This window comes from Drosophila teissieri, chromosome 3R (genome assembly GCF_016746235.2).
Source record: "Drosophila teissieri strain GT53w chromosome 3R, Prin_Dtei_1.1, whole genome shotgun sequence".
Classification (NCBI taxonomy): domain Eukaryota; kingdom Metazoa; phylum Arthropoda; class Insecta; order Diptera; family Drosophilidae; genus Drosophila; species Drosophila teissieri.
The window spans coordinates 24,789,235-24,815,027 of record NC_053032.1 but is presented as its reverse complement, the minus strand read 5'-3'; the positions used below and the strand labels follow the sequence as shown (position 1 = coordinate 24,815,027).

General features: G+C 44.0%; 4 protein-coding genes across 6 annotated transcripts; 2 read left to right on the top strand and 2 right to left on the bottom strand.

The window, feature by feature from the left end:
* Positions 1-352: 352 nt before the first annotated feature.
* On the bottom strand, positions 353-2,176 carry LOC122620306 (zinc carboxypeptidase). The gene has a single exon (XM_043797701.1). It carries the CDS (start codon positions 2,153-2,155, stop codon positions 758-760), a length of 1,398 nt encoding a protein of 465 aa, XP_043653636.1. The 5' UTR covers positions 2,156-2,176; the 3' UTR covers positions 353-757.
* A 9,917-nt stretch (positions 2,177-12,093) lies between these two features.
* Positions 12,094-13,286, top strand: LOC122621412 (amyloid-beta A4 protein). Its single transcript, XM_043799263.1, has 3 exons — positions 12,094-12,215; positions 12,275-12,746; positions 12,807-13,286. The coding sequence occupies exons 1-2, from the start codon at positions 12,101-12,103 to the stop codon at positions 12,508-12,510; spliced, it is 351 nt and encodes a 116-aa protein (XP_043655198.1). The 5' UTR covers positions 12,094-12,100; the 3' UTR covers positions 12,511-12,746; positions 12,807-13,286.
* On the top strand, positions 12,656-13,286 carry LOC122621411 (kunitz-type serine protease inhibitor PILP-3). The gene is given in 2 exon segments (XM_043799262.1): positions 12,656-12,746; positions 12,807-13,286. Coding segments are annotated over 2 exon segments (375 nt in total). The 5' UTR covers positions 12,656-12,670; the 3' UTR covers positions 13,106-13,286.
* A 1,731-nt stretch (positions 13,287-15,017) lies between these two features.
* Positions 15,018-25,173, bottom strand: LOC122619457 (ankyrin repeat and SAM domain-containing protein 1A). Of its 3 annotated transcripts, XM_043796420.1 has the most exons (13): positions 24,999-25,172; positions 23,645-24,004; positions 20,802-21,693; positions 20,118-20,436; positions 19,601-20,070; positions 19,322-19,544; positions 18,215-19,223; positions 17,936-18,147; positions 17,574-17,864; positions 17,344-17,506; positions 17,058-17,219; positions 16,859-16,990; positions 15,018-16,799 (listed from the first exon to the last, which is right to left on the bottom strand). In XM_043796420.1, exons 3-13 carry the CDS (start codon positions 21,679-21,681, stop codon positions 16,656-16,658), a joined length of 4,005 nt encoding a protein of 1,334 aa, XP_043652355.1. In that variant the 5' UTR covers positions 21,682-21,693; positions 23,645-24,004; positions 24,999-25,172; the 3' UTR covers positions 15,018-16,655. The 3 variants fall into 3 exon arrangements, with proteins under 3 accessions (XP_043652355.1, XP_043652356.1, XP_043652357.1); XM_043796421.1 differs by lacking the exon at positions 23,645-24,004 and having other exon boundaries at positions 24,999-25,173; XM_043796422.1 differs by lacking the exon at positions 24,999-25,172 and having other exon boundaries at positions 19,601-20,058; positions 23,645-24,143.
* Between the last annotated feature and the right edge of the window lie 620 nt (positions 25,174-25,793).

The window sequence follows — 25,793 nt, the reverse complement described above, 5'->3', positions numbered from 1 at the left end:
GGCGGCAATGTGTGTTGCTGGTGTTGCCAGTCCATGTTGCAGTTGTGCGCCAGAGTGCAACATGCATATTGTCTGTCGAGGCTGCGCAGGTTCATAACTCGCCTGTCAGCTGCCAGGCTCCGTTCTGACAAATCCAACTAAATCGGGTAGGTCAGCTGCTCCAATACTCTATAATTATACATAAAACAAATCATAATGCTAGCTCAAACCGTTTTTATATTGTTTTAGTTCCTATAAGTCAAATGCTTAAGAATTCGCGTTTTCTACTTCAGCTTTGTAAGTTACTTACTAGCTTTTTCTGAAAAGCATCACCTGTAAATAGTTTATTAATGCCCCATTATTCCACAAAAACTCCTTTATTACCTCCATTTATTACTCGAATTACCGCACCAATCACAAAGTCCATAAGATCCTCCCCCAAACGTAGTGTATTATAACAATGCATCGTAACTGTAATGCCTGCAACTATTTCTGTAAGGTTGTTCGAGTCTGACTATATTTGCTTTGATTTACCAACATTATTATGAGGTTTTGTGTCATGATTTTGCCATCATTATTTAGCATTAAGAAACGATGGCGCGTAATGTGTTTTTCATGTGAACTGCCAGGCCAGACGACATTTATCATCATCATCATCCCCATCAGATGGTGCTGGTGCTGGTGCATGGATTCGGATTCGGATTCGTATTCGGATTTCTAGTTGATGTTGGTATTTCAGTTGGAGCCGGAGCTGCAGCTAGTGCCCCCACTAGGGCTCTCATTGGTAATAGCCACGTTTGCCTGCCTCCTGCACGATCGTTTGGATGGAGGCGAAGGCTTCGCCAGCGGTGGGTTCGATCTCCTTGGCGGACAAAATGAACAGATCCTCGCTGTCCGCTGGTCCACGGAGCTCGTACGAGAAGGTAATCGGTATCTTTAGCTGGCCATGAGCCCAATCCTTGGAGCCACCTGCCGAGGGATAGATGGTTTCGTAGATACTGCCACTCTTGTAGATCCTGCCGCTCACATCCTTGATCTTCTGCGCTGCCAGTTGACCAATCTCCGTCAGATCCTGGTAGTTGTCCACACGCTCGGCACTGTGTCCGTAGGGGAACATGATCATCTGCGAGTAGCTGTGCAGCGCCAAAAATGTACGTATGCGCTCACTGACCACACGTTCCTCTATGAACTTGATCATCGACTGGGTTTCCACCTCACTGCCCGCCGATGGACCCGAGTAATCATAGCGACAGGGATCTCCGCTAGCTCCGGTGACGTTCCAGTGAAATGGGAAGTTCCGGTTGAGATCCACGCCACGGCAGATGCCAAAGAGAGCTCGATTCTTGCGCCACATGCGATCGCCGTTGAAGGTGTACAGATATCCATCCGGATTAACGCTGGGGAAAATGTACCAGTTTTGGGAGCGAGCTAGTGCCTGGACAGCTGGATCCTTGGAGTTCACCAGCTGGTCAATGATATAGGTGGCCGTGGCCGGTGCAATCCACTCGCGTGCATGAATGCCACTCTCCACGAAGACAGTGGTTCGATTCTCGTTGTCGAAGGCGATCTTCACGCCCAGAATGGATCTTCCCTGGGCGCTGCTGCCCAAATCCACCAAATGCACTGCGGGATGCGTTTCCGCTAGATTCCTCAGCCAGGCGTTGATACTCTCCAGCGGATGATAGCGTTTCCAGTCGAACTCATCGGGCTTGGTGTCTTCGGGGGCCACGTCGCGATAGTTGGCATCGATCAGGGCCTGGAAATTGTGGTTCAGTACCCGGTGGGTCACATTGTAACTGTGCACCAGGTCATCGAAGTCCGCCACCTTGGCACCCGTCACCATAATGGTGAGCTTTTGACCCGGCTGTCGGGCATGACCCATGAAGGAGCAGGAGTCACTGGCCTGCTCGAGAGCCTGAAAGATGCGCACGTGCTCCTCGCTGGCCAGTTCCACTTGGTAGATGCGGGTGTGATCGTAGCGCGCTTGCACCGAATCTGCCACTGTCTTGGTGTCCTCCTCCAGAGCACACTGATCTGCCTTGGTGCAGAAACTAGCTGCCACGGATGCCTGGATGACACAGGCAGTGGAAACAAGCAGGAAGAGTAGCAAAGGAGTCCATCCTTTGGGTAACATCTTGATTCGCCGAAGGTTGAAATCGGTATAACATTTTTCCATTTCGTTGTCTCACAGCGGCGATTGACATATAAATGTATATGTAAATTTTTAAGCACACAAAATGAAATGGCGATAAGAAAAGGTTTAGAAAGTTTAGAAGTCGACTGATTGATACCTGGGAATGAATTGCTTGTTGTACATAACAGAGGTGCCATTGGGTATTGTTATGCAAGTATATATCTTTTAAGTAACAAATTATTTAGTTAAGTTTATATTAGTTTTTCAACAACTGCGGTGCGTACAAAGTACTGAAATTCTCATGCTAATTCCAGGGTATGCCCAAAAATCATTGAACTTGCGTCTGTGACATCGACATCTGTCGCATGTGATAAGCTTCAAGCGCTTTAGCTTCTTCATCGAGCTTACGATTCTCATCTCATTGCTGTTCTAAGCGGGTCTGTATGGGCTGCTGATCCCCTGCATCTTGCCGATGGGCAATCGAAGTCAACGATTTATGATCACCTTTCATAACACTTCATTAGTTGCATTTTTGGTAGAATTTATAGCGCAATTGCAATAGGAAAACGTTTAACGAGCTTGTTCTCGAGCGGCGCAAACGCAGAGCGGTCCAAATTTGGACGGGCAATCGCCTCGTTGGCAACAAGTGGATGGCGCAACATGGTTGCAAGTCCAGTGGCGATGTTACCATGTTACCATGTCGCCGAGTTGCTGCATCTTCGATTCAACTGGCTGCCAGCTCGGGAACCAATTAAACTCATCGTGCTCGAATATTTGGCGCTGCTAATGGAGCTTAAATGGTAATGTGGTCCAAGGTTTCTCCACCGCCATCTTCTTTGGCTACATTGCTATCTTTCTAGACCAAGAAGTTGCGTAAATTTGATGCCATTAAACAAATTCATACGTTATCGCAAAACTGTCAAAGAGTTGTCTACACTACATAATTTCAATTTATTAAAATAATGAAACCTATTTCCAAATCATTTATAAGCAGCTAGAATATTTGAGCATCTCATATACACATATCTACATAATTAGGTATGCATTTAATTTGAAGAAACCATTTTGATTTATAATGTACCCTTAACACGCGGCGCTTTGGAGAAGTTTTCTCACTCAATTTACAACTGCATAACATGGCATTATGCAATTGCTACACCATCGCAATCCATCCATCCAACCAATCCGTTCATATACGAAAATTCATTTCTCTTAATTGACTTAACGTGACTTGGACTTGGAGTAAAACCAATTACAAAGCCACATTAATATCTGGCAACAATTTGCTGCCTTTTGAGCCACACAATTTTGCGCCTGGCATGCAACCAAAATTTTAATTAAGAAAATCATTTTGCTATTGGGGGTGGTTGTGTTTTTCTGGGGGCTGCTTTTTTATTTTTATTTTAATTTTCATTTTTTATTCGGCGTGGGCGGCTTTTGCACAGAAATAATCTAATCAAACATTTTGGCAATTAACTCGACAGTCTGACAAAAACGGCGGAGGGGTGTGATGCGGGGTATTTGAGCCGCGAACAGAAGCTGCGGATCGGCCAGTTGGCCATAAAAGCATTTTAATTTCTTAATTTACCACAAACTATAAATCATGGCCTTAGGTGTTTTGGCCATATAATGTAAGCCACCTTGCAGTGGCATTCGCATTCGCACCATTTTCCAGCATTTCGCAGTGGCTATGGAAATGCCTTCCATCTTTTCTCTCTGATTTAATACACTGGAAATTATAACACATCATTTGATAAACAAAATAGAATAAAATAGAAATATTATTTACCATATAAATAGAGACTTTTGATGATCTTCAAGAGCTACTAATGAATACTTTCTATCTTGGCTATGGTTATATGTTCTTTATAGAATTCTTCCACATAACTACTTTACCAGCATATAGTTAGTTATTTTAGCAATTAAAAATCCCTGTTTTTTTCAGTGCATCTCGCGTGGCAGCTTGGGTGTTGTAAAAATACCAAAAATACTTGACAGCCGTGTTGGTCACGTATTGGCCGGCTGTCTGGAGCAGCGGCTTCATTAGGTGATGCTTGTACATATTAATTAAAATGTGTATCCCGCAGATACACTTGCTCATACGTACATACATATATACATTCGCATGGGTAGTTGTAGATGGCCGTAGATGGTGGGGCACTAAATCATCTCCACGGGCTTTGCACTGCTTTCGCATATGGTAATCATTGCAACAGGCCAAGTTTTCCAACTGGCCAACTAACTGGTCAACTGGCCAGCTATGTTTGCGTTAATTGGCAAACACTTTCTTGGTAGCTCGGCCTACCAAAAGAATGAAGTCAATTCAAATTGAACAATTACAATTACGAAAAAATCTCAACAGGTATTTAATTACCATTTGGATGTTTTTCTACTATTTATATATTTTTGGGAAAATAAATCAAGGAAATGTCAGAAAATTTGCCATGACTTGTCGTGCGTCTGGGCTTTGGCCGCCAAATTAATGCAATTTTGTGTAAATTACTCATTAAAAGCGATATAAATTTGCAGGGGAAGGCATAAATCACGCCTTATAGAGCGGTACACGTTATAGAGCCACACGAATGGCGAGCAAAAAATACAAAAAAATACAAAAAATAAAAGCGACAGAAACCTCAACTAAACAAAAGTCTCGATTACCCCGGCCAGCTTGTAAATGAAATTTTCATCTGGCCCAGGCAATCCGACGGGGTAGGGGGGGCTTCCATGGGGAGAGGGGGGAAAACTCCAATTAGATATTTTATTGCTAATGCGAGCTTGTCAGATCGACTGAGCCTGGCCAACTCGAGTGTCCAGCTCGGCTGTCCAATGTGTTCGCTGCCTGTCTACATCAATTAAAAGCGCATTTGACAATGATATTTATACTTGGGCTCGGCTTTCAGTCCTCAGTCCTCGATCCTTGGTTTTCAGTTTTCAGTTTTCGCTTTTCTGTAATTATAGATCAACATCCAGGCCATTGGAAAAGTGTGCTCTTTTACGTTACTATACTTGCATACATATAGTTAATACTATTTTATCTTGTTGCCAGCCACTGGAATGATTGGGCAAATGGGTGCATGTTTTTGGGCCGACACAACATTGTTGCATTGCCAACCAGCTAGTCAGCAAATTATCAGCGGGCCAAAACAAATGTTAAAATGTTTGAATTCGTAACAAACACACACACACACACAACACAGTTGTGTGCCATATTTGTTTGGGCCCAAACTAATGACGTGGCTCGCTGGTCGGTGTTTTAATTGTGAAATGCTGTGCAATAAATTGCAAGATGGCCAAAAAATCGAATGAGCCAACAATTGCACTGTGGCAAGAAATTGAAGTATCAACTTCAATTGTTTAATGCTATGGCTTTAAGTTTTGTTAAATAATTATGAATGCATATATTACAAATATAAATAGTTTAAGCAGGATTTTCAATGAAAGAATATATTTTATCATTCTTAAAATTGCAATTTTGGGTTTTAAAGAGGGACTTAACAAATTCTGAAACATGAAACTTATTTTATTTTCCGCACAAAGGTGGACTCCTAACCCATCGTATAGTGGCCAATATCCTGAGTGCAACTGCAATTCAATTACAGCTCAATTTCATGGCAGCGGCAGAGAGCCATGGCCATTTAGAGAGCACGGCGACAATTTGTTTATGGAACCGCCGCGGACTTTAAATGGTGCGGTGCATAAATCACTCGCTCTTGGCTGCGATCAACCCCGATTGTCAATTGGCAATACGTATCTAGCCTGTAATTGGTAAGGCGGAGCTGTGCCCCCAAACATCACCCACCATCCACCATCCAGCCATTGGTAACTTCCTCCATGTGGCAGCTACTTACTTATATACAAAGTTCCCAGCTATTTTGCATGGCAAAACAATTTGCATGGATCTCTGATCCAATTGCAATTAGACTGGCGTGCTGCCCTCGGGACATCGGTGGCAACATCGGCCGGCCATTGTACAGCAGCAACATGCCGCCGAGTTGCTAACTGTTGCCACTTAATTTCTTAATTTCCCATTGCGTGCTGTAGCTGCCACTAATGACATCATTTGTTGGCCTAGACACCGACGGTTAGTACGCCATAGGGATGGGTTCTGTTTTGGCATTATCATCACTATTCAACATATTTGGCATTATCCTTTTGGCCCAGCGACTGGGCCGCAACAAGTGGCACGTTGCATGCTTGCCAGCCGCTTGCAACACACCAGCAACTGGCAGGCCGTGAGCAACTCATAAATGTGGCCAAAACACGGGGCAAACCGAAACGCAAAACGACTTCCTGCTCCTCGAACATGTCATGCAACACAAGCACACATGTGCCACAAGTGCACTTGGAGAAAAACATACATTCCATTGCAGAAGTTTACCATATGGAAATGGTAATCTATGATTTTCTCTCGGTGTAGCACTATATTTCATGCACGCAGGCGCCTCTTCGGAAAGTCGGTTGCTGCTTAATTTTCAGCGGCCTCTTCAGTCAATAAAAATCTCTGGCAGAAATGTTGCTTGCGAAAAATCCAACAACCACCGCATGCCAACATGAGTTTTCTTGCTTTTTCATTATTGTATTGCGACATTTTTGCGTTGGCTGCTGCTCTGCGAAATCAAAGCACGCCAGCGCAGCAATAGCAATTGGCAACAGCAACAGCAGCAGCAGCAGCAAGATGCACAGCAGCAACATGCAGCAGCATCATCAGCGACATTGCAGCAGCCGCAGCAGCAGCAACATGAAGGCGACGCTTGCAACAAATCGTTGGCGAAAAATGTGCGCGCTATAAATTTATGTTGGCAACATCAAATCGACGTAAATTACGCGACGCCTGGTTTACCAGGCTGCCAGTTAGCCTGGCCAGGCGGCGCTTTGGCTGTTAAATTCTTGGCTCAAAAGGGGGGCAGCGCGATCTCCGCAATCGTGGCCAACTGACTGGGGCAGATGCTGCCCGCGAGAGCAAAGACGAACTGACTCGGGCAACACATTAATTCACGCGTACTTAACACGACCAGCGCACTGTGGGCATGCCAGCACAATTATGCCACAAAAAGTGCATTTCTAATTGCTAACTTGGAGAAGGAATCCAACTTTGTGAGAAAGAAACAAACTTACTCAGAATAACTTCAGAATATCTCAGAATACTTCAAGTGCCTTTAGAGGCATCGTTTTTGGCCCACTGTGCACTGTGGCCATGCAGCTTGTTTCTGGTTGTCATCCCATCTGTAATACAAACGCATGCCTTGATTGTGGGGCAAGGGGTGGAGGGGTGGAGGGGTGTTGGGGCTGGCGGCAAATTGCTGTTTGTAATTGATTTAAATACGTTGACGTTGCGTGGCAAATAACTCAGGCCGCTGCTCGAGTCGAGTTGATTATATGGCCCGGACATTTCTGCTTAATTGTTGGCACACAACCCCACAGAACTTTCTCAAAATGGCCTAGCACTTCGGGCCCAATGCAAAAAAAGAAAAAAAGAAGAAAAAAAGTGACTATGCCATGCAATTGGCCTTATCATTATCCGATGGCTCCGGAGGTGGCGTGAAAGCAAACAACGGCGATACAAACAGTCGCCAATTATCGTTTTGATAAATGCGCGCTGCCAAAATGTATTTTCATAAGCGCTTTTCACCATTTCTTCCCATCAATTATCATAAATACAAACAAATTTGCAATAAACTGCACAGCACGCAGCGGCGAAGGCAATTTTCTTACAGCCAGGTTAAAGGCAACAACAGCCATTCAGGCACAACAGGCACTACAGAAACAACACCATGGGCCAACAACTTCAATTACAATCACGTCAACATCATTTTCAACGCAACGAGATATATTTCTATTAGCCGAATTAATGTCAGTATAATTAATCACATCCAATAATGTTCGCTGACTTCAATGCAGCATCAACAACAACAGCAGCAGCAGCAGCAGGATGGCCAACTTGCAACTCAGAGTCCACTCAGGGTCACAAGTTCGTGTTGCACCTTTCCCGCGAGACCTTCACACTTTTGTTTATTGGCCACAATGCGTAGGTTGTAGCCAGGGGCATTTTATATGGCTTGAAATGCGTGAAATGGTGGAGAGATCAACTAGAGACTCCACGGCTAATGCAATTTGATTGTTGGCCCGCTGTTTCGCCTGACTAAGACGAATTTCTTGAAGCCAGATGATAACGCTGGCGTATAATTCATAATTGCAATGCCATGAAAATAGAAATAATCCTGGGAAATTGCTACAGTAAAAGCCAAACATTTTTCAACTTATTTGCGCAATTATAATAATATAATATATATGTGTTTCTTATATTACAACTTCCTTTGAAGTAATTACTTTAATTAAGACTTTCCCATTGATTAATACATCAAAAGTCGTTTTTTCACTACTTTTCCCATATCATGTTGTACTTTTCTTATCGACATTAATCTGGTTTCTTTTAGCTTCTTAAATATCCTTCAATACTTTTACACTCATTTGATAATTTGCGTCCAACTATTTGAAGGCGTTCCCATGTCAGATCACGGATTTTTGTTAGGTTTCATGATTTATTTGGCATAATTTTTTTATTGGCAGTTGCAACACGTTGATGGCTATCAATTTGCACAAATTAAAAATTAATTGCAAATTTATGGCTTTTAATTTACTTATCGTTTGATTTATGCCCGACCACTGCAGCCGAAATACTTCTTTTGACTTAAAGCTCAGTCGGCCACTGAGCCGTTTTGTTTTTTTTTCTATTGATTTTATTTCAGTTTTCGGTGGTCCAGTTGGCTGCACTTAGAATAGTTAAGAGCCAGGCTATTTAACTGAAATTAATTGCAAGCATTTTATATATGCACTTCGAGCATTTGAGAGCTGATAAAAAAGCAGTCCAACTTGAGCTCGATTAGATCAAGCGGAAGTGGCACGTCAACGTCGCACTTAAGCCAATGGCTATGAAAAATAAATAAATAAATAACTAAAAAGTATCCCAAATGTAAATGCAATTCGCAAATTTTACTTGCATTTTTTTTCTAACAATATTCCAATTTATACAAATGCCCTGCTTGCGAATTATTCAATGGCGCAAAAACGATAAAAGGCAAACAACTGGCGGCGGCCAAGGCAACGAGTTTCTTCTTTGGCCAATTGTTTTTTTTTTTTGTTTATTTTTGGGCCAGGCCCAGATCACCGGACCATTGCCACCAGTAGCAGAAAAATGCAACAATAAATCTCATTTTATGCAGAGCGCACAGCGAACGGCCCTTTTATAGGTAACGCTAATGTGGCCCAAAATTGAACTTGACATTTGAATGCCCAATTAACCATGACGTCGTCGAGAGGCGACCAGAGGCCAGTAGTCCTGGACATGTCCGCAACGGATTTCGTTACCAATGCCAATGGCCAGGCCAATCCAGTCCAGTCCACGCCATACCATTCCACTCCATTCCACCAATGCCTCTTCCATTGCTGCAGTTTAAGCTTTTTTGGCCATTCCGATGCGTTATTGCCCCGCAATTCGTCGTGGGGCACCTACTCCTCCTCCTCCTCCTCCTCCACCAGCTTCCTGCTAATTAACCCACTGCTCGTCCAGACTGGCTCTCTATCCTCAGCCATTCCAATCGCTGCCGTAAAAATTTCCCTATCATAAAACGCATACGGAATTGGCCAAAGCCTAACTATGTTGCATACTCTACTTCGAGTTGCCTTTTCCGAACCAACTGGCTTTATTGAAGTTTCGAAACAAGTTACTGATGCGAATGCATCGGATTTTATATATCACAGACATTACTGTAATAGAAGACTAATCTAGATTATAAGTTTATATTTTGGTGTTAAACTGTAAAATAAAGAGTATCTCGAGGATACATCACTTTTCAACTATTCATATGCGAGTGCAGTTCTCACGCGCAGTTATCTGGCCAATTCACGCAGAGTGAGCTGTTTTGGGTCGCTTTTGGCCAGGTCTGGACTGGGGATGATTATAAAATTGCGATAAACATTTATACCGCTCTTAGATTTATGGTGATTCATATCACTAGCCGGTGTAGCGGACTCTCGGGTAACAGGTAATGTTCATAAACATTTTTATTAGCAATAATTGCACAATTTTCCATGTGGTTCATTTGCGTGTCAGCCGAAAATAACAGGATGAAAACCAAAAAAAAAAAACAGCTTCGCAAGCCAACTGTCATCAATCATAAGGTGGCGATAAGCCAACTTCCTGGCCTTGGCAGCCCCAAGGGTCAATTCCAAATGACCATAATTGCGAGGTGGCGCGAAAAGTCAAATGCCACATTTAAATAATTCAAATTATGTGCAATCAATTCGGTTAAAGGTTTCAGTGCAAATTGTCATGGCCGCCAGCCGCAAGTCCAAACTTAACTGTATTTATTTAATAATTTATATTATTTGTTTATAGAAGGCCGACACTCCAGCGAAGGCCAATGCTGCTCACTTGGCTAATGCTGTGCCATAACTTAATGGCCCAGTTTGCTTTCGAATCAGAACCCTAAGGAAAAATCCATTTGCTGGCATTGAAAATAATTAAATGTTTTCATAATTTATTTGGCATTTCAACCATAATTCGTTTCGGAAATAACAACAGTCGTATAGTATTCCAAACAAACTTCTTACAAAGTTGCTGTGTTCAGACACAGTTTTGCGCAAATAAATAGGTATCAGGCTATGAAGAAAAATTACTTGTTTGTTGGTCTAAAATGGCAAAATATTACTTTGCAAAAAGTTATTAACAAGTAACACATGTAATTTCAAAAAAGTATCTTGGGTTTAAAATGTATCTAAGTATCTCTACTACTAAAGATCTCGTAAACCTTTATAGTTTTTTCTAAGCTACTGTTACTCCAAGAATTGCTGTTAATAAATAAATTAAGTAAGCAAAAGTGCTCCACATTTGGCAGTCGCTCCACAAGCAAAAAACTCAGCTACATTTTCATGTGTAATTGGGTGCAGTGCCAGTGCCAGTGCAACCCAAATTTTCTTTGGGCGACTGCTAAGTGTTTTGTCTTGTAATTTACAAATGCAAAATAGCCAAATGTGACAAAATGCATTCGCCTGACAATTTATCGTGTTGCTGCCCGTTTCGACGACGCACTGCTTCCTTTGATTGCGAGGTGCCCCCAGTAATCCTCCCGCTCCATGTAATCTCCTGGAGCCAAAAGCAAAAAACTAGTTTACGCATTTTGCGTGTGCCAACGCACATTGATAGGCGATGTGGATTTATATTTATGGGCCTAGCCGGGCGTGGCCTTGATCTAGAATTTCAGTTGTGCGTTGTCCGTTTGTCGTTTTTCCGATGTTTTCATTTTCATTTTCATTTGGATTTTCATTTTGCGATTTTCGCTATCGTACAACGCGGCGTATGTGTGATGTGCGTCGCTGTGATCTCGGGCGATCTCAGGTGAGTTAAGGTGATGTTTTCGTGTTCGCCGCTTGCACCGCACTTGCACTTGCGTAATCACAGTTTACAGATCACCGAGCGGGGTGCTAAGTACCGGTTTAAATGCCGGCCCAGACCAGTTAGCTGGTTTTTAGATATTTTATGCATCTGAACTGAACTGAAGCGCCTGTGCAAACGCGTGCGATTATTTTTACACATTTTTTTCTCTTTCTGTATGTATGTATCTTTCTGCACTTGTAATTTATTGAGAAATTTAATTGAATTCGCATGCTCGCCAACCGGTCGCATAATTTTTGTCCACCCGATTACACATTGTGCAATTACTCGATCTCCCATACGTTTTGCCCAAAACACTTTTCACATTATTTTCGCAAAACAGTTGGTGGCGAAAATTATTCTTTGAAAACAATACATCAGGTGTTTTTATGACAGTACACTGAGAGAAGGTCTAAGATGAACTATAAGGATTTTGACAGTTTTATTTGCTAGCTATGCTGTTTTAGTTGTTCTATTTTTTCTGCAGTGCACTCCATTGGCTATATAAAAGGCTTGTGTCCAGGTTCTTGTTCATATTCTTGGTATCAAATACCAAGATGCGTTTCACAATAATTTGCATTTTCTGCCTGGCAGCTGGGATCCTGGCTGTCGACATGGAGTCGGATTCCCTACAGGAGCAGTACGAAAAGGAACAATACCTTATACGCAAAAGTTTGCTAACTATAACTTATCTTAACCATAAATCAACTGACATTAGTCCTGATTCGCAGAGATTTGCCTTCAAAGTTCGGAGTACGGAAAGTGCAGGGGCCGCCGGAAACTCTGGTTCTACAATACCAAAAAATCCAATTGCCTTCCTTTCATCTACTCCAATTGTGGGGGCAATGGTAACCTTTTCTATACCAAGGACAGTTGCATGGAGTATTGTGGCAGACACAACTGGAAGAAGGCTCGAAAGTCAGGTCGTCTACGTATAGCTGCTCCTAGAAGTAAAAATGGAAATTGAATGGCTTTTTCTACGATTATTTACTTGAATATAATAAAAATCTATATACTATTTAATTGAAATTACTGGTTCTTAAAGTCCTGTGTAGTTCAGACCACATTTCCATTAGCTGTAAAGAGTATAAATAACCAATGAAATAAATTTCAGAGCACATTTTGAAATGGAACTGCCTATAGAGTTATTGTGCCTTTTGAGACTTTTTGTCTCAATAGTTCAGAGTGCAAGAAAGCGGAAGGGTAAGTTTAAGTATTTTATTTAAAAAAGGGAATAAGTATTTCATTAATACCTTTTTACAGCTTTTTGTTACCTGCCCCACGAATTGGGTAAATGTGAAGGCCATTGCGTTATGTAGGCTTTTTCTAATAGGCAACAAATGTGCCTTCCATTCGCTTTCTCCAGTTGTGGCGGTAATGAAAATCGCTTCTGTTCCAAGGAAAACTGTGCGAAAGCTTGCGCCCAAATTCAATCTCTATTTCTTTACTGTATAGTATTTGATGGAAAATATAAATCTGTTTATACAAGTGATAAACCAACGAAGCTATCATCATTTTATTGGCTATACTCACTTACAACTACCAACTTTCCTTTGGAATGAAATAGTCATTTTCCTGTTAGGAAAACGATTTTTTACCAAAGCTCACGGCGAATTGCGACCAAATTTTGTAGCTCGCCTTTCTCTCTCATTGGTTATTTTACTTGCATGGACTATACACTTTAAAATTCTTTTTCATTTAATAATAAATAATAATTTAAAAAAATTAATTTTTTATAAAATAGTTTTAAATGCAGTATTTTAATTGTCTTGAAACAAATACCAGCTGTCGCAGCGAAAACTTACAAGTTGAGTGCAAATGTTCACACCTAAAACGCTTTCGTTTTGACCACATTTTGTTGGCGTCTGGCGGTTTTTTTGGTACAACTCGTAGCCGGCGCTCAGGAACAACTGGAGGGCAGAACAAGCAGTGGAAAGCTTCTCACCAGCTCACTTCCACTTCCATGTATGCACATAGTTAATACCCCCCTGGTAAAAACAAAAAAAAAACAAACATACTCCCCCACAGGGGCGGAACTTGAGATTGTCAAGGGCTGGGCAAATATTCGTTGCTTGCTGGCATTTGGACCAGGCCAACAGCATTGGCAGTAGCGCAATGAAAGCTCTCGCCGGCAAAGTTTGCTCGCCAGATGCTTTTTTTTTTGTTTTTTGGTTTCTGTTGTTCATTTCTCTGGGCTTTATTGTGCGCCGTTAGAGGCATAAATCACCGGATGAGAGGCCAAAATGTGCAAGTTTACAGGTTGGACTCGCGAGCTCGTACGCAAAAAGCACATTACGGCCAGAATGGCAATCGCAATTGGCCAATAGCGAAATCAAAGAATAAAGTCACGCAATTTCAATTACAAATAAACGCACAGACGGTGAAATGGCCATTGATAGGGGGGGACTTTTGGCATCCCGATGCTGGCAATAGCTATAGTAATTGTAATAATAATAATAAAAATAATAATGAAATTGTGATAAGCTGCGCGCCACAAATTGCACGCGAGTGAGACGCAGAGACAATAATTTAAGCCGTTGGCTCAAGATGAGGCATCAAATGCAGCCGACCAGCGATGCACTCGTGACACGATTGGTAACAGAAAGATAATGGCTACTATATATATATTTCTTTGATACAAAAATATTTATGCCAATTAACAAAAAATTTATTCAAATAATTTTGCTGAAAAGTGGTACTTTTACATTAATATATGGTTTTGAAAACTAATAACTTTTTAAATCAATAACTATTATGAATTAGTTAGCTTTAAAAAAACCAGTAACCAAATTTAAGGCAGTCGACTCTGAGTGGAGTACCTCTCCAATTAGCATGGAAATTAATAACACATTAAGATTTAATCAAAAGTGCATAGCCATGCTTAATATTTAATCGCTTACAGATTTTATGCGCGAAATCATTTTCAACAGATTTTATCTCAAATGGTAAAAGGTCTTAAATATTCGTGGCTCATAATATTCACATACACGACTTGCCTCTTTGGCAGACAAAATGTGAAGCTCACGTTCGAGACGACGATGCGACGTCATTCTGGCTGGCTTGAATCTTCGCCTCGATTGGATGGCCAACAACATTAGGCCCGAACTGCGCTGCGGTGTTGGCCAGAGCCAATTAATATTCGCATGATCAAATGGTTAACGCATTTAGCCGGAGAAAAAACCAACAAGGCAACGCGCCGCTTCGCAAACCGGCTCACATTAAATTCGCATTTACGCGTTTGCCTTTGTGTAACTGATCGAGAGGTTTTCCCCCTGATTTTTCCCCCTGATTTTCCCCCCAGCAATTCTTGTCTTCTTTCTGGCTCCGAGGATCTCGTGGCCTGTGGGAAAGTGGGCCTTAATTGACATCACGAGGCGTTTAAATTGCCGCCTGACCCCGCCAACAAAAAAGAGTTAAGAGTTAAACAACTTGTGGCCTCAGTTAATTATGTATTTATTTAGTATTTTTCCGTCATTTTTAGTTTTTGCTCATTCTTTTTGCTGCGGATAAACACTTGAAAATTTTGAATTTGCGTTGTCACAACTTTGCAATCTGCATGTCGTATATATGTGGATTTTTGCTTTTGTTTTGTGGTTTTATTAAATTTCTTTAGTTATGGGCTAGGCTGGTTGAGTACTAGTTTTGTATATATAGTTTAATAAAATTGATTTATTTTCCGTGTGCGCGTGTCTATGGCATAACAAACTGCTGCCCAGAGAAAGTTGGATTAAGATGAGTTTGTATTTTTATTTGTAATAATCTTCGATTTTGTATTGATTAGGTAGGTACTCAATGGAATCTCTTGTACCACAAGCAGGCTAACATTTAAAGCGTTCGCATACATCGATAGAAAGGGGTCGAGAAAACGCCTCTAGATCCAAAGTCATAATTACATAATACATAAGTATTCTACGTAAATCAAGTCGAAATGATAGCGATAACAACGAGGCCTGGCCTCAAACGAGAAACACATTTTACAATCGAATAAATGCAAATACACGTGTGGTTTGATTAATGCTTACGTAACAACTAAGGGACTAGTTAAAAGTTATTTTTAAAATTCGTAAAATATTCTCAAAAGCATATTTCAAATGCGGCTGACTCGTCAATACATTTCTACCATTTTGTAAGCAACTCGCTGCTTATAACTTGATGCGTTGTCTGTCCTTTGATTTGATTCGATTCGATTCGCTTACATATTCAATTAAAAATTATATAACAACACGCATACATATTCAATATTAGAGTTAGTCGTATGTATATATGCATATGTATAATATATGGTAAATGTGATTAGCCAATAGGTTATAGATCTTCATGAATGCGGGATATGATTTTGCATTGCTCTTTCAATTAATTCTGTATCAATTTAATTCTCTGCCTTTAGCATTCAACATTAATAAAATTGTTTTAATAAGCCAATATCTTTTAATTTGCTCGCTCGTACGCCAAACGTGATTTTCCATTTCTTTAATATGTTAAAATTTGCTAAAACATTTTCATTTACTATTGTTTATCGTTTTTTGTTTACCACATAAATGCAATATCTCAATATGTTTTTGGAATCGGGATGCAATTGTTACCCCTGCAAAATGTTCTAATGATGATTCTTCTTTGCAAAATGTTCTAATAATTTAGTCGATTGGAAAGGAAAGCTTTCTGTTAAACTTGGAATTGATGAAGCTCTAATAAAGTCTTCATTTTTGTATTTGGTGCATTTCTCTTAATTGGAAATAAAAAAATTGTGCCTTTTGTTGATTGTGAGTCTTTCTTGTTCGTTTCGTTTGTAGTTTGTTCTTTCTTCTTTGGCCATTTGAATAGTTAAATAATTAGAAAAAAACCCCCATTTTCCCGCTCCCGTATAAAAGTCAAATGCGCAAGGACTACAAAACTACTAGTTGCCTTACAAAAAATTCCCTCTAACTACAACTTGAACAGTGCCCCATAGTTGGTGAGGCAAAATAGTTTGGCGCATAGGCTGCGACTTCGACTGTGACTGCGACCGTGACTGTTACTGTGACTGCGACTGAGACTGTGACTGAGACTGTGACCTGGCCTGAGTGATGCCGCTGGTGTCGGCTGTGCTTGCTTTCCTGTGGCCAGGTCCTGGCTCTATTTCCCGCCACAATACTCGCCCTGCAGCATTCCATTGTCCAGGAGCAGTGCTGGCGTGGTCGAGATTCCATCGCGCAGCGCCAGTTGATAGGCCACCTCGAAGGCCTGTCCCAGAGTCAGGATGATCTCGCTGGCCAGGTCCTGCAACAGTTAGGAGTTAGTATGTCCAGTTTCCTCGGCAATCAAGCATTTATACTCACAGTGCTTTCGACCAGGAAAACGTGGCAGTAGTGCAGATCCTGCTCCTTGGTTATGTAGGCAAAGTGCCGCAAGTCCTCCGAGTCCTGGCACGCGCAATTGATGTTCTGAATCTCGTGCTCGCAAATGGTGCGCTGTGTCATATATACCACCTTTAGTAAGGGCTTTTCACAAACTACATTAATATTGCAAATCACCCACCTTAGTGCTCACGTCCTTGAACTCGACGCCACGGTGACAAATTGCCAGCGAGAGTGGTGACCCCAACTTGACCTCACCCTCAGCCGAAGTTTTCAGCTTCTGAATGGACTTCTTGGTGGACTCTGTGCCACGTAGTTCTTTCACAACCGTTGAGCCGAGGTACTGTCAAGGCAAAAAAGTACAAAAGGTATAGCATATTAGTATTATTATTTTGAGGCACTGTTTGTATTGCTTAAGAATTCGCGTTTTTACGCAAAGGAAGCTCTATAATCGCTTGCACACTTACTTGAACCTCGTAATTGATGTGCTCGTTGAGCAAAGTCTGCGCCGAGTGGCGCCATTCGGTGGTCCTAAGATTGGCCGGCAGACCCAGCAGTAGCTCCGATGGAGCCCGTATCTGCAGAGCGGCTGTCTTCCTGGCTGGCGGAGCCGGCGGTGGTGGTGCGGGTCTTGAAGGCATAGAAAACATCTGGCTTAGAGAAAGGTGTTTCCCGAAATCTAGTGAACATATCTTACCGACTCTTGCGATAGCCAGTGATGGAGTTGCGATGATGTACGGGATTGGCGGGTAACCGGGTTGGTGCCTCCCTGGCAGTTCCATTGCCATTCGTTGTCAGCTGATTGGTTTCATTGTTCTCGCCCAGCGGCGTCTTTTGCGACTTGGAGTCACTGTCGCGCATCTGGCGGATATAGGCCAGCGATTGCAGGATGCGTCTCCGGTGGCCCAGCTTGTTGATTTCCAGCACCGTTTGCAGCTCCACATCCCACACTCCGCACACACTCTCGATGGTGTTGTACAGATGCTTACTGCAAGTTATTATAAACAGGAAAAATGTTTGAAGTGGGGTGGTCATGGAGGTATTTGTGGTGGTACCCACTTGAAAAACTCCAGGTACTCCGGCAGGGCAATGGTGTTGAGCCACTGCTGAAGGGTGGCCACACCCATTTGCTTGTTCTCCTGCTGCGTCTTCACTGGCACCTGTGGCTGGAACTCTGCCGGCGGCAGACTCTGCACGAAGCGGAGCAGTTTGGGGGCATCGCGTTCGGGAATGTGGAGCAGCGGAATGTCGGGCTCCTCAAAGACATTGTGCTGGCAAGAGAAACCCAACTCAATTAGCTCAATAAACAACCAAATAAATTCCACTTGAGGCACTTACCACAAACTTGTAGTTATCATAACCGTTCTCGAACAGTATCCGCTCCAGATGCAGCAATCCTGCCGCGCGGAGACGCGTGGCCAATTCCCTGCGCTCGTTGGGCACCTCCATGTCCTCAAAGTCCAGTTCGATGTCGTGGGTGGGCGTGATGCTGGTGTTCAGGATGCCGCTGCCAAAGTTCTCGATAATCTCGGAGATCTTCTTGCGCGCCTCTTCCGCATTGAAGGGACTGAGAAGATTGATGGAATTCCTTGCTGCCGAATGACCACTTCCTGGCGATTTGGCTGGCGATTTACCTGGCGACTTGGCCGGCGATTTGTTTGAGGATTTGCTCGGTGATTTGGAAGGGGATCGTGGTGGTTTGATTACTACATCGCTGGAGGAATTCCCGTTGGCCTCCAGCGATTGATTGGTTGGTGTGGTTGGCGGCTTGGCGAACTTCTTTTCCGGTATCGCTGGCTTGGTGGGAATGGGAGGACGCACTCTGGGCAAAGTTTGCTGCGGCTTGTTCTCCTCCTGGATTTTCAACTTCACCTCGGGCTGCTCCTTGAGCTGCTGAGAGGCGCCTTTCAACAAACCTGCAAAGGGTACATCGCTGACAAACTCCTCCACATAGTCCGTGGAATGGGAGAGACTGTGATCCGAGCACGAAATGCTGGAGCTCAGCGATCCGGAGGATGGCGCCGGACAGCGTGGCACCACCGTAACCGTATCATCGTAATCATAGCCCGGAGTACTCAGCGTGGGCAGCAGTTTCGAAGGCGACGAGCCCGTTTCGATCATAAGTTGCTGGGCTGCCTGGAGCTGGAGCAGCGCGGATCTGCGCTTGTACTCCTGGCTGAGTGGCCTGATCCGCTCGTGGATGGTCCGCTCCGCCTGGCTGGAGCTCGGCGGCGGGTGATCCGGCGTGGGTGGCTGCTTGTAGTGGGTGGGGCTGCTGGGTATCTGCTGCTTGGCCTCGCAATTCTCATCAGCACCGCCGTTGGATTTGGCAGCTCCATTTGCACCACTGAAATATTCGAAAATACTGCTTAAGTACCAGTTTCATACTAATAACCATAGAAAAGCGTAAGTAACTTAGACTAACTTAGTACATTCATAGCTCACCTGCTGTTCCGATTGCGTTTTAGTTTACGATTGGGATTGTACGACTTGAGGGTAGCACTCTCGGCTGATTTGAGGAGCTCCTTGGACAGCTTGGTGGTCGAGCTTCGAGGAGCTGGTATGGGTCGCTTCATGGAGTTGGTGGCCGGGGAATCGCCACTAGAATTGGGCACACTCGTCTCGCTATTCAGTTCCGAGCTGCTGCACTGACGGTCCAACATGTCATCTGTAATAAATAGAGTTATACGATGTAACCGACTTGAAATCCTCTCCAGAACTTACTGCTCGAACTCAGGCTCATTCCGCCGGCGATGGCGGATCGTGTGCTCTGCCTGGCACTCGCATAAAGACGATCGTTCCGTTGGCGCTCCCTCAATTGAGTCTCATCGAAACTCATGCCGCCCACACTGCCATGGCTCTGATGGGAGTAGGGACTTTCGCTGGCCGGCTGGCGACGCACCTGGTTCTGGCCATGGCCCTGACCATGACCATGACTCTGACTCTGGCTCTGACTGGATGGTGAGCTGTAGCTAAACTGCTGGCCCGGCCCGGCGTGAGTTGGCGACACGGAGAGGTTGCGCCGCGGTGGCTTCTTGGGTGGACCAGCCGGTGCAAAGGTGCTCATATGCATGGGTTGGCCAAGGCCACCAGTGGAGCAGCGGGAGCGGGGCGACACCGAGGCCGGCTCAAAGCTGCTCAGCGATGAGGAGGGACTCACACTGTAGCCACCACCCATTTCACTAAGAAGTGTACTTAAAAATATATAGTAATTTTCTTTAGATAGAAGGATTTCACTTACTTCTGACTATGCAGTGGGGAGTGTGCGTTGAGATCCTGGTAGAAACGATCCTCCGGCTGGAGGGCACTGTCCAAGGACTTGCCGCCGTTGTACGGGCCACCGTTTCCGGCACTCAGTCGCTGTTTGGTGTATCCGGATTGCTGCATGGAGTGCGAGTGATTCAGCAAGTGATTGTTCGAGTTGAAATGGTAGTGATTGCTAAGTGGTGGCTGTTGCTGCGAATGGTGCTTGCTCTGGCCACGTCCGGAATTCGGTGGTCCTGAGTGCTGTCTGTAGATCACCTCGTCGCCCTCATCGGTATCCATTTGGTTACGGAAGTCTGTAGGATAAGAAACAGAAATATTAGTTAATAAAAAAAATTACAGAATATATTAACAAATATGAGAGTAAATGTATTGAATTTTTTAATGTATTTTAAGAATATTCCTTTAAGTATAAAATCTGAGTAAAGGGTATACAGGCATTCTTATGTGATTACTTAAGAGTTAATCAGACTTCCAACGAAACAGAAAACAACAAAAGACCTGTTGTTATATGCATTTCATTATCAGCATGAGGTATAAATTGGGTCAGCTCTGCGTGCATATTACTTTAGCTTGATACACAGTATTAATGCACTGCTTTTAAATGCAAACGAAGGCAAACACGAGTGTATGAGTGAGTGAGTAAATTACGCATACGTACTGTTGATCACAGCCACAATGTGTTTGGTGACATGCGGCGGAAATTCGCGCAGAATGTCCAGAGCCGTGCGTCCCTCATTATCCGTGGCATTCAAATTGATGCCAGCCTTCAGCAGTGTCCTGACCACATTCTCCTTCCCGCACAGCGCCGCTTCATGCAGAGCAGTTCCCGAAGGAGTCAGCAGATTGACACTGACTCCGGCTGACAATAGGACCTCCACCACGCTCTTGTGCCCATTGCGACTGGCCAGGTGCAGACAGGTGTGCGGAAAGATCGCTCTGCTGGGCGATGCTGGCGACGATGGTGATGGTGTGCCCCGTTCCAAGGATTCGGCGCCCAGATGTGCTATCAATTCCGGATGGGCACGTATGAGCATTTGCACCGCCTGCAGTCGGCCGTATTGTGCGGCCAAATCCAGTGGGGTTTCGCCGCGGGAATTGCGCATATTGGGATCCGCATCGTGATGCAGCAGCAGGGCCAGTGCTCCCGTGTGACCATGTTGGGCCGCACAATGCAGTGGCGTCTCCTGCTCTATTGTCTGCAGATTGGCACTGGCCGGTCGATAGGGATGCGTCAGCAGGAGCCGCACAATCTCCGTTTCTCCTGCCCAGGCGGCCAAGTGGAGTGGCGACGATCCCCGGGAGTCCGGCAAGTTGGGCGAGGCCTCATGTGCCAGCAGCAGACGCACTATATCCTCATGGCCATTCAGGCAGGCGTGGTGCAGGGCGGAGTAGCCACCACTGTCCTGGACATTCACCCCGGTGCCATGACGCAAACTGGCCAGCGGTCCGGCCCTCTTCGCCTTCTGGGTGAGCACCTTCTCGATGTGCGAGATGTTGCCGTTGCGCGCCGCCTCCAGGAACTCCTGATCCTTGCCCATTGTCGTAAGAGGCTGAAATATAAGTATATATTTTATATTACAACTTCATGAAAGCAAAAGTTAAAATACGCTATGCTTTAATGATAAAACCCCCAACAAGAAGCACACCCTTTCACGTTGTACGACAATGTTTTCTTCCTGTGTGCTAATGGGTTTCCATTAATGGACTTCCCTGCACTTATAATCGCTAAAAGACAAGACCTAACCTTTTGGTAGAGCGGTCCTGTCTGTCCTGCCTGTCCTGAGTTGATTTGCTGCAAATGAATTATGACTGTCAAGTGTGCTTCATTAAAACGCCTTCGGCTTTTGTGGCTTCGCAGGCCTTTTCTCCTCTTAGCCCTAATGACTTTTAGCCCGTCTTTCCATTTAAGCCGACCACCCACCGCCCAACCTCCCAACCGCCCATTCAGGCGCAGCTCTCAATCGGCAGAGGCTTTGCCATTAAAAAAATTGCACAATAAGGTGGAGGAGGATGGTGGGTGGTGTGCAGAGTGGGTGGTCTGGTGGAGGGATTGGAAGTCAGTGGGTGTCGAGTGGAGCTTTGCTCCTGATGAAGTGCTTCTCACGCGCTGGAATATCTTCGAGTATCTTTGATATGTACGTGACACATTCCACATTGCATCTGCGAGATGCAGATAACGCCAGTAATGTCTGCTCACAATGTGACAGTGGAAACAAAATCAATGGAGTTTCATACATTCTTGATATATGCAATGAAGTAAGGTGAATTCCAAGCCATTACTCATTTAATAATTCTAGCCGACTTTCATGCAACACTTGAAATATCACCTCGCGTAAAGCTGAAGCTTGTAAAAATAATAGTCATCATTTCTAATTATAGCCATATCCGCTGTCACGTCAGTATACAAAAGTTTACACTTTTTGCAGCTTGTGATATGTGACATACAGATACGAATCAGTCACTTGTTGATTAAACAATTGACTGGGCGTAAATTGTGCGCAGAATAACTCCATATTATGCCCATGGTTCCGACTTTAAGGACTCGTCGCCATATAACGCGATAGAGCACGTTGAAAGCGCCTAAAAGCGGGCTGCATTCCACATTGAAATGCCTCAATGAGATAAATACACGACGGCAACAGATAATCACCTGCTTACACACACTCCCACAGCGGTTTTACACACACTCACACTGCCGCACGCACACACACCACAGGCCGTTTATCATACTACATACTATGAAAATGGAATTCAACAAAAGGTAGGTTAGGCACATCCTTGGGGGTGGTGGAAAGGTTGTCCTGGCGCGGAGAGTTGCCGCGAGAGCGTGCGAGAAAGCTTACGAGAGAGTTGCAAGGAGTGCGCCTGCTCTGCCGCGCCCACCACCAACTACACCCGCATCCCCGCCCCCGAATGTCCTTAGCGCCCCCCAGAGTCCTTATCCAAGCCCCCCCCTGCAACCCCACAAGCTATTCATAATTTTTCGCTTGCAAAACTCTGAGGCGTGTCAGCAGCAAGCAAGGATAATGGGAGCGGGGGAGGGGGGTTTATTACTGGGTATGCGTTTAGGCCAGGCCCAGAAGGAAAGGCAAACGGAAATTGAGGCGCATTATAAACGGCTTGACACCAGCCAACCAGACGGAACCACAACAAAACAGAAGGACACATTGCCAATTGGCAGCACAGATTGTGCAGTTCCTTTGGCCATAATTGGGTCAAAGGATGTTGACCCTACGCAAAGTTGGCCCAAAGCCCAGCGCACATTTGCTCCGCCACTCATAGCTGATAGCTGATGGCTGATGACTGAAAAAACCATTGGCAGTCTGGCAAAACACACACTTCCCTTTTCTTTTAGTTTAGGAAAGGCAACCAAATATATGCATTGCCATTTTGGGCTACAAGCAGTTCGTAGTTAGCATTTCACTTCGGTGCACCCAAAAGGCGTGTACTTCCCCGCACATACATATATACATACATATACACACACATTTTCGCTTTTACCTTTTCGCTTAGTTTATACGGGATGTCGTTGCTGGCAGACGCAAGTCAATCTATGTACATATGTATATATATATAGCACTTCCGTTTGGTGGGCGGACTTTCTTCGTTGATTGAATAAAACTCATTTGATTCCGCTGCGATTTATGTAGTTGAACACTCGCCGACTCGCACATCTTCTACTCGAGCACATTTTTTCTTTCGGGAATTTCAGTGCCAGTGTCTATGCGCTATATATCTTCTCGTCTCCGATTTGTGTGATTCCCGATTCCGATTGCGATTCCGTTTGCGATTCCGAATTTTTTCTCAGCTCCGCCCGTCAGCGACTCTCGCATGCGACTGACTGTGACTGTGAATCTGAAACTGAGTTCGAGGCCCCGGGGTCTGCGTTAGTTCCGTAAAATAATTTTCAGATACCACTTGGTGGCACTTGCCACTTGGAACTGCGAGCAGGGAGCTGGGAGCTGTGAACTCTCTCTCCGCCGTGGTGCGCCGTGCACTTTGCTCTTGTGCAGCACACAGTGGTATCGCCGTATCACAGTATCACAGTATCCGACGAAAGTTTTTCACCGACTTTTCGACTCTGTGTTTTTACTCTGTGTGTTTATGAGCTAGCTGGCTGGGCGCAACATACAATACAATTTCAGCGCTTTCACTTGATTGTTTTGGCCACTCCACTCGCCACACAATGCGGGCGAATGAGCGGAGAAAATTCGCTGAGCATTCGAACAGAATTTGAGTATTGCGACCATTCAAAGGGCAGAAGTTTCTCTCCATCCGAGAGAGAGAGTAAATACCCATTTGTTTGTTGTTTATCGGGGGCGAAGATGGTACGCTTTTGTTTACGTATTTACGTGTTTTCATGTGCGAAACCGACGCATGAGAGTCGGATATCTGGATATCTGTGCACGGATATATTTTAGTTGGCAGAGAGAGAGATGGAGCAGCAGCGGGTATTATAAATAGTTGCAATCACTGGGGCGGGGAATGCAGCCTTCTAGAAGGGAACACGCCTTTAAATAAATAAATAAAGTGTTGTGTCTTCGAAATGCAGCGGATTGAGTTACCGATCGACTCGATCAGCTGATTAATGATCTGTGCAAGGAATGCAGCCGACAAATGGGCTCGTGCATCTGGTTTATATCTGTGGCAGATCTTGGGGCGCCGCAATTAGGAGTATTTACTTATGTGTAAACAGCAGCGATTAGATAGAGCTATCTTAAAGAACGTGCTAGAAAACTCAAACAAACATTTATCTATTTTAAGTTATAAAGGTAGCTAATTATTTACTTAACTAATCACGAGTTTTAAGTAAATGTATCTTGGTAGCATTTAATATATGGTTAGTTTTTATTACCTGTTTTAATAAACTGTGTTTTAGTTTCAGTTGTTTTCCTTTCGATAATTATTATTTTAGTTTTATGCATAGCAATTCGTAGTTTGCATAATTTAATGAGGAAATCAACTATTTAATTGGCCGACCCACTGCAATTTGAACACTTTCCTCCACGGAAATGTGACCAGTTCCCACAGTAACTGGCTCATATTTCGCAGTCGCCACAAAGTTCCCAAACTCAGCCGAATAAAAAATTTCTCACGTCGTCGCTTCCCGGCAGAGAATAAACACGATTGTAACTACTCATGTAGTAAACAAAATATGAGTAACTTTCTGTGGAACCCCTTTCTCTGCAGCCCTTCAGCCCATCATCGTCACTGGCTGTTGTTACTGAGCTTTCGCTGGCATTTCACTGGCATTTCGCTCGCTCTCCGAATATTACGCATGCGCCCTGTTGAGCTTTCTTATCACACCTTTGTTGTGGTTCAAAGCTTCGGCTTGTGTGTGGCTGACCAAAGCTTTGCCCATCAGCTGTTTTGATAAGAGCAGTTAACACCTTGTTGCCGGGTTTCTTGTAAAATAATTGATAATGATGCAGTGCAGTAAAGTGAGATCTCTTTTTTGCTAGTTCTCTTTTATTAAAGCAGAATTCTCATTTTACGAGTAAAATTCTGTCAGTTCTTAGTTGAATCTCTTTTGCTATTATCGCTTTGAATAAGTTACCTCATTAACCCCGCAGTTGACCGTTGCTCTGGAGATCGTTGTGCAACGCTGTGGGACATGAGTTATGGCTATATATGCAGCTAAATGCGGCTC

Excerpts from the sequence above, each read along its gene's own strand:
- LOC122619457 (XM_043796421.1), bottom strand. The coding sequence starts at position 21,681 with ATGGGCAAGGATCAGGAGTTCCTGGAGGCGGCGCGCAACGGCAACATC. Across the intron at positions 19,224-19,321 it reads AAACGCAATCGGAACAGCAG|TGGTGCAAATGGAGCTGCCA; the intron begins GTGAGCTATGAA and ends CGAATATTTCAG. Across the intron at positions 16,991-17,057 it reads TCAAGGACGTGAGCACTAAG|CGCACCATTTGCGAGCACGA; the intron begins GTGGGTGATTTG and ends TATATGACACAG.
- LOC122620306 (XM_043797701.1), bottom strand. The coding sequence starts at position 2,155 with ATGGAAAAATGTTATACCGATTTCAACCTTCGGCGAATCAAGATGTTA.
- LOC122621412 (XM_043799263.1), top strand. The coding sequence starts at position 12,101 with ATGCGTTTCACAATAATTTGCATTTTCTGCCTGGCAGCTGGGATCCTG. Across the intron at positions 12,216-12,274 it reads ACAATACCTTATACGCAAAA|AGATTTGCCTTCAAAGTTCG; the intron begins GTTTGCTAACTA and ends CCTGATTCGCAG.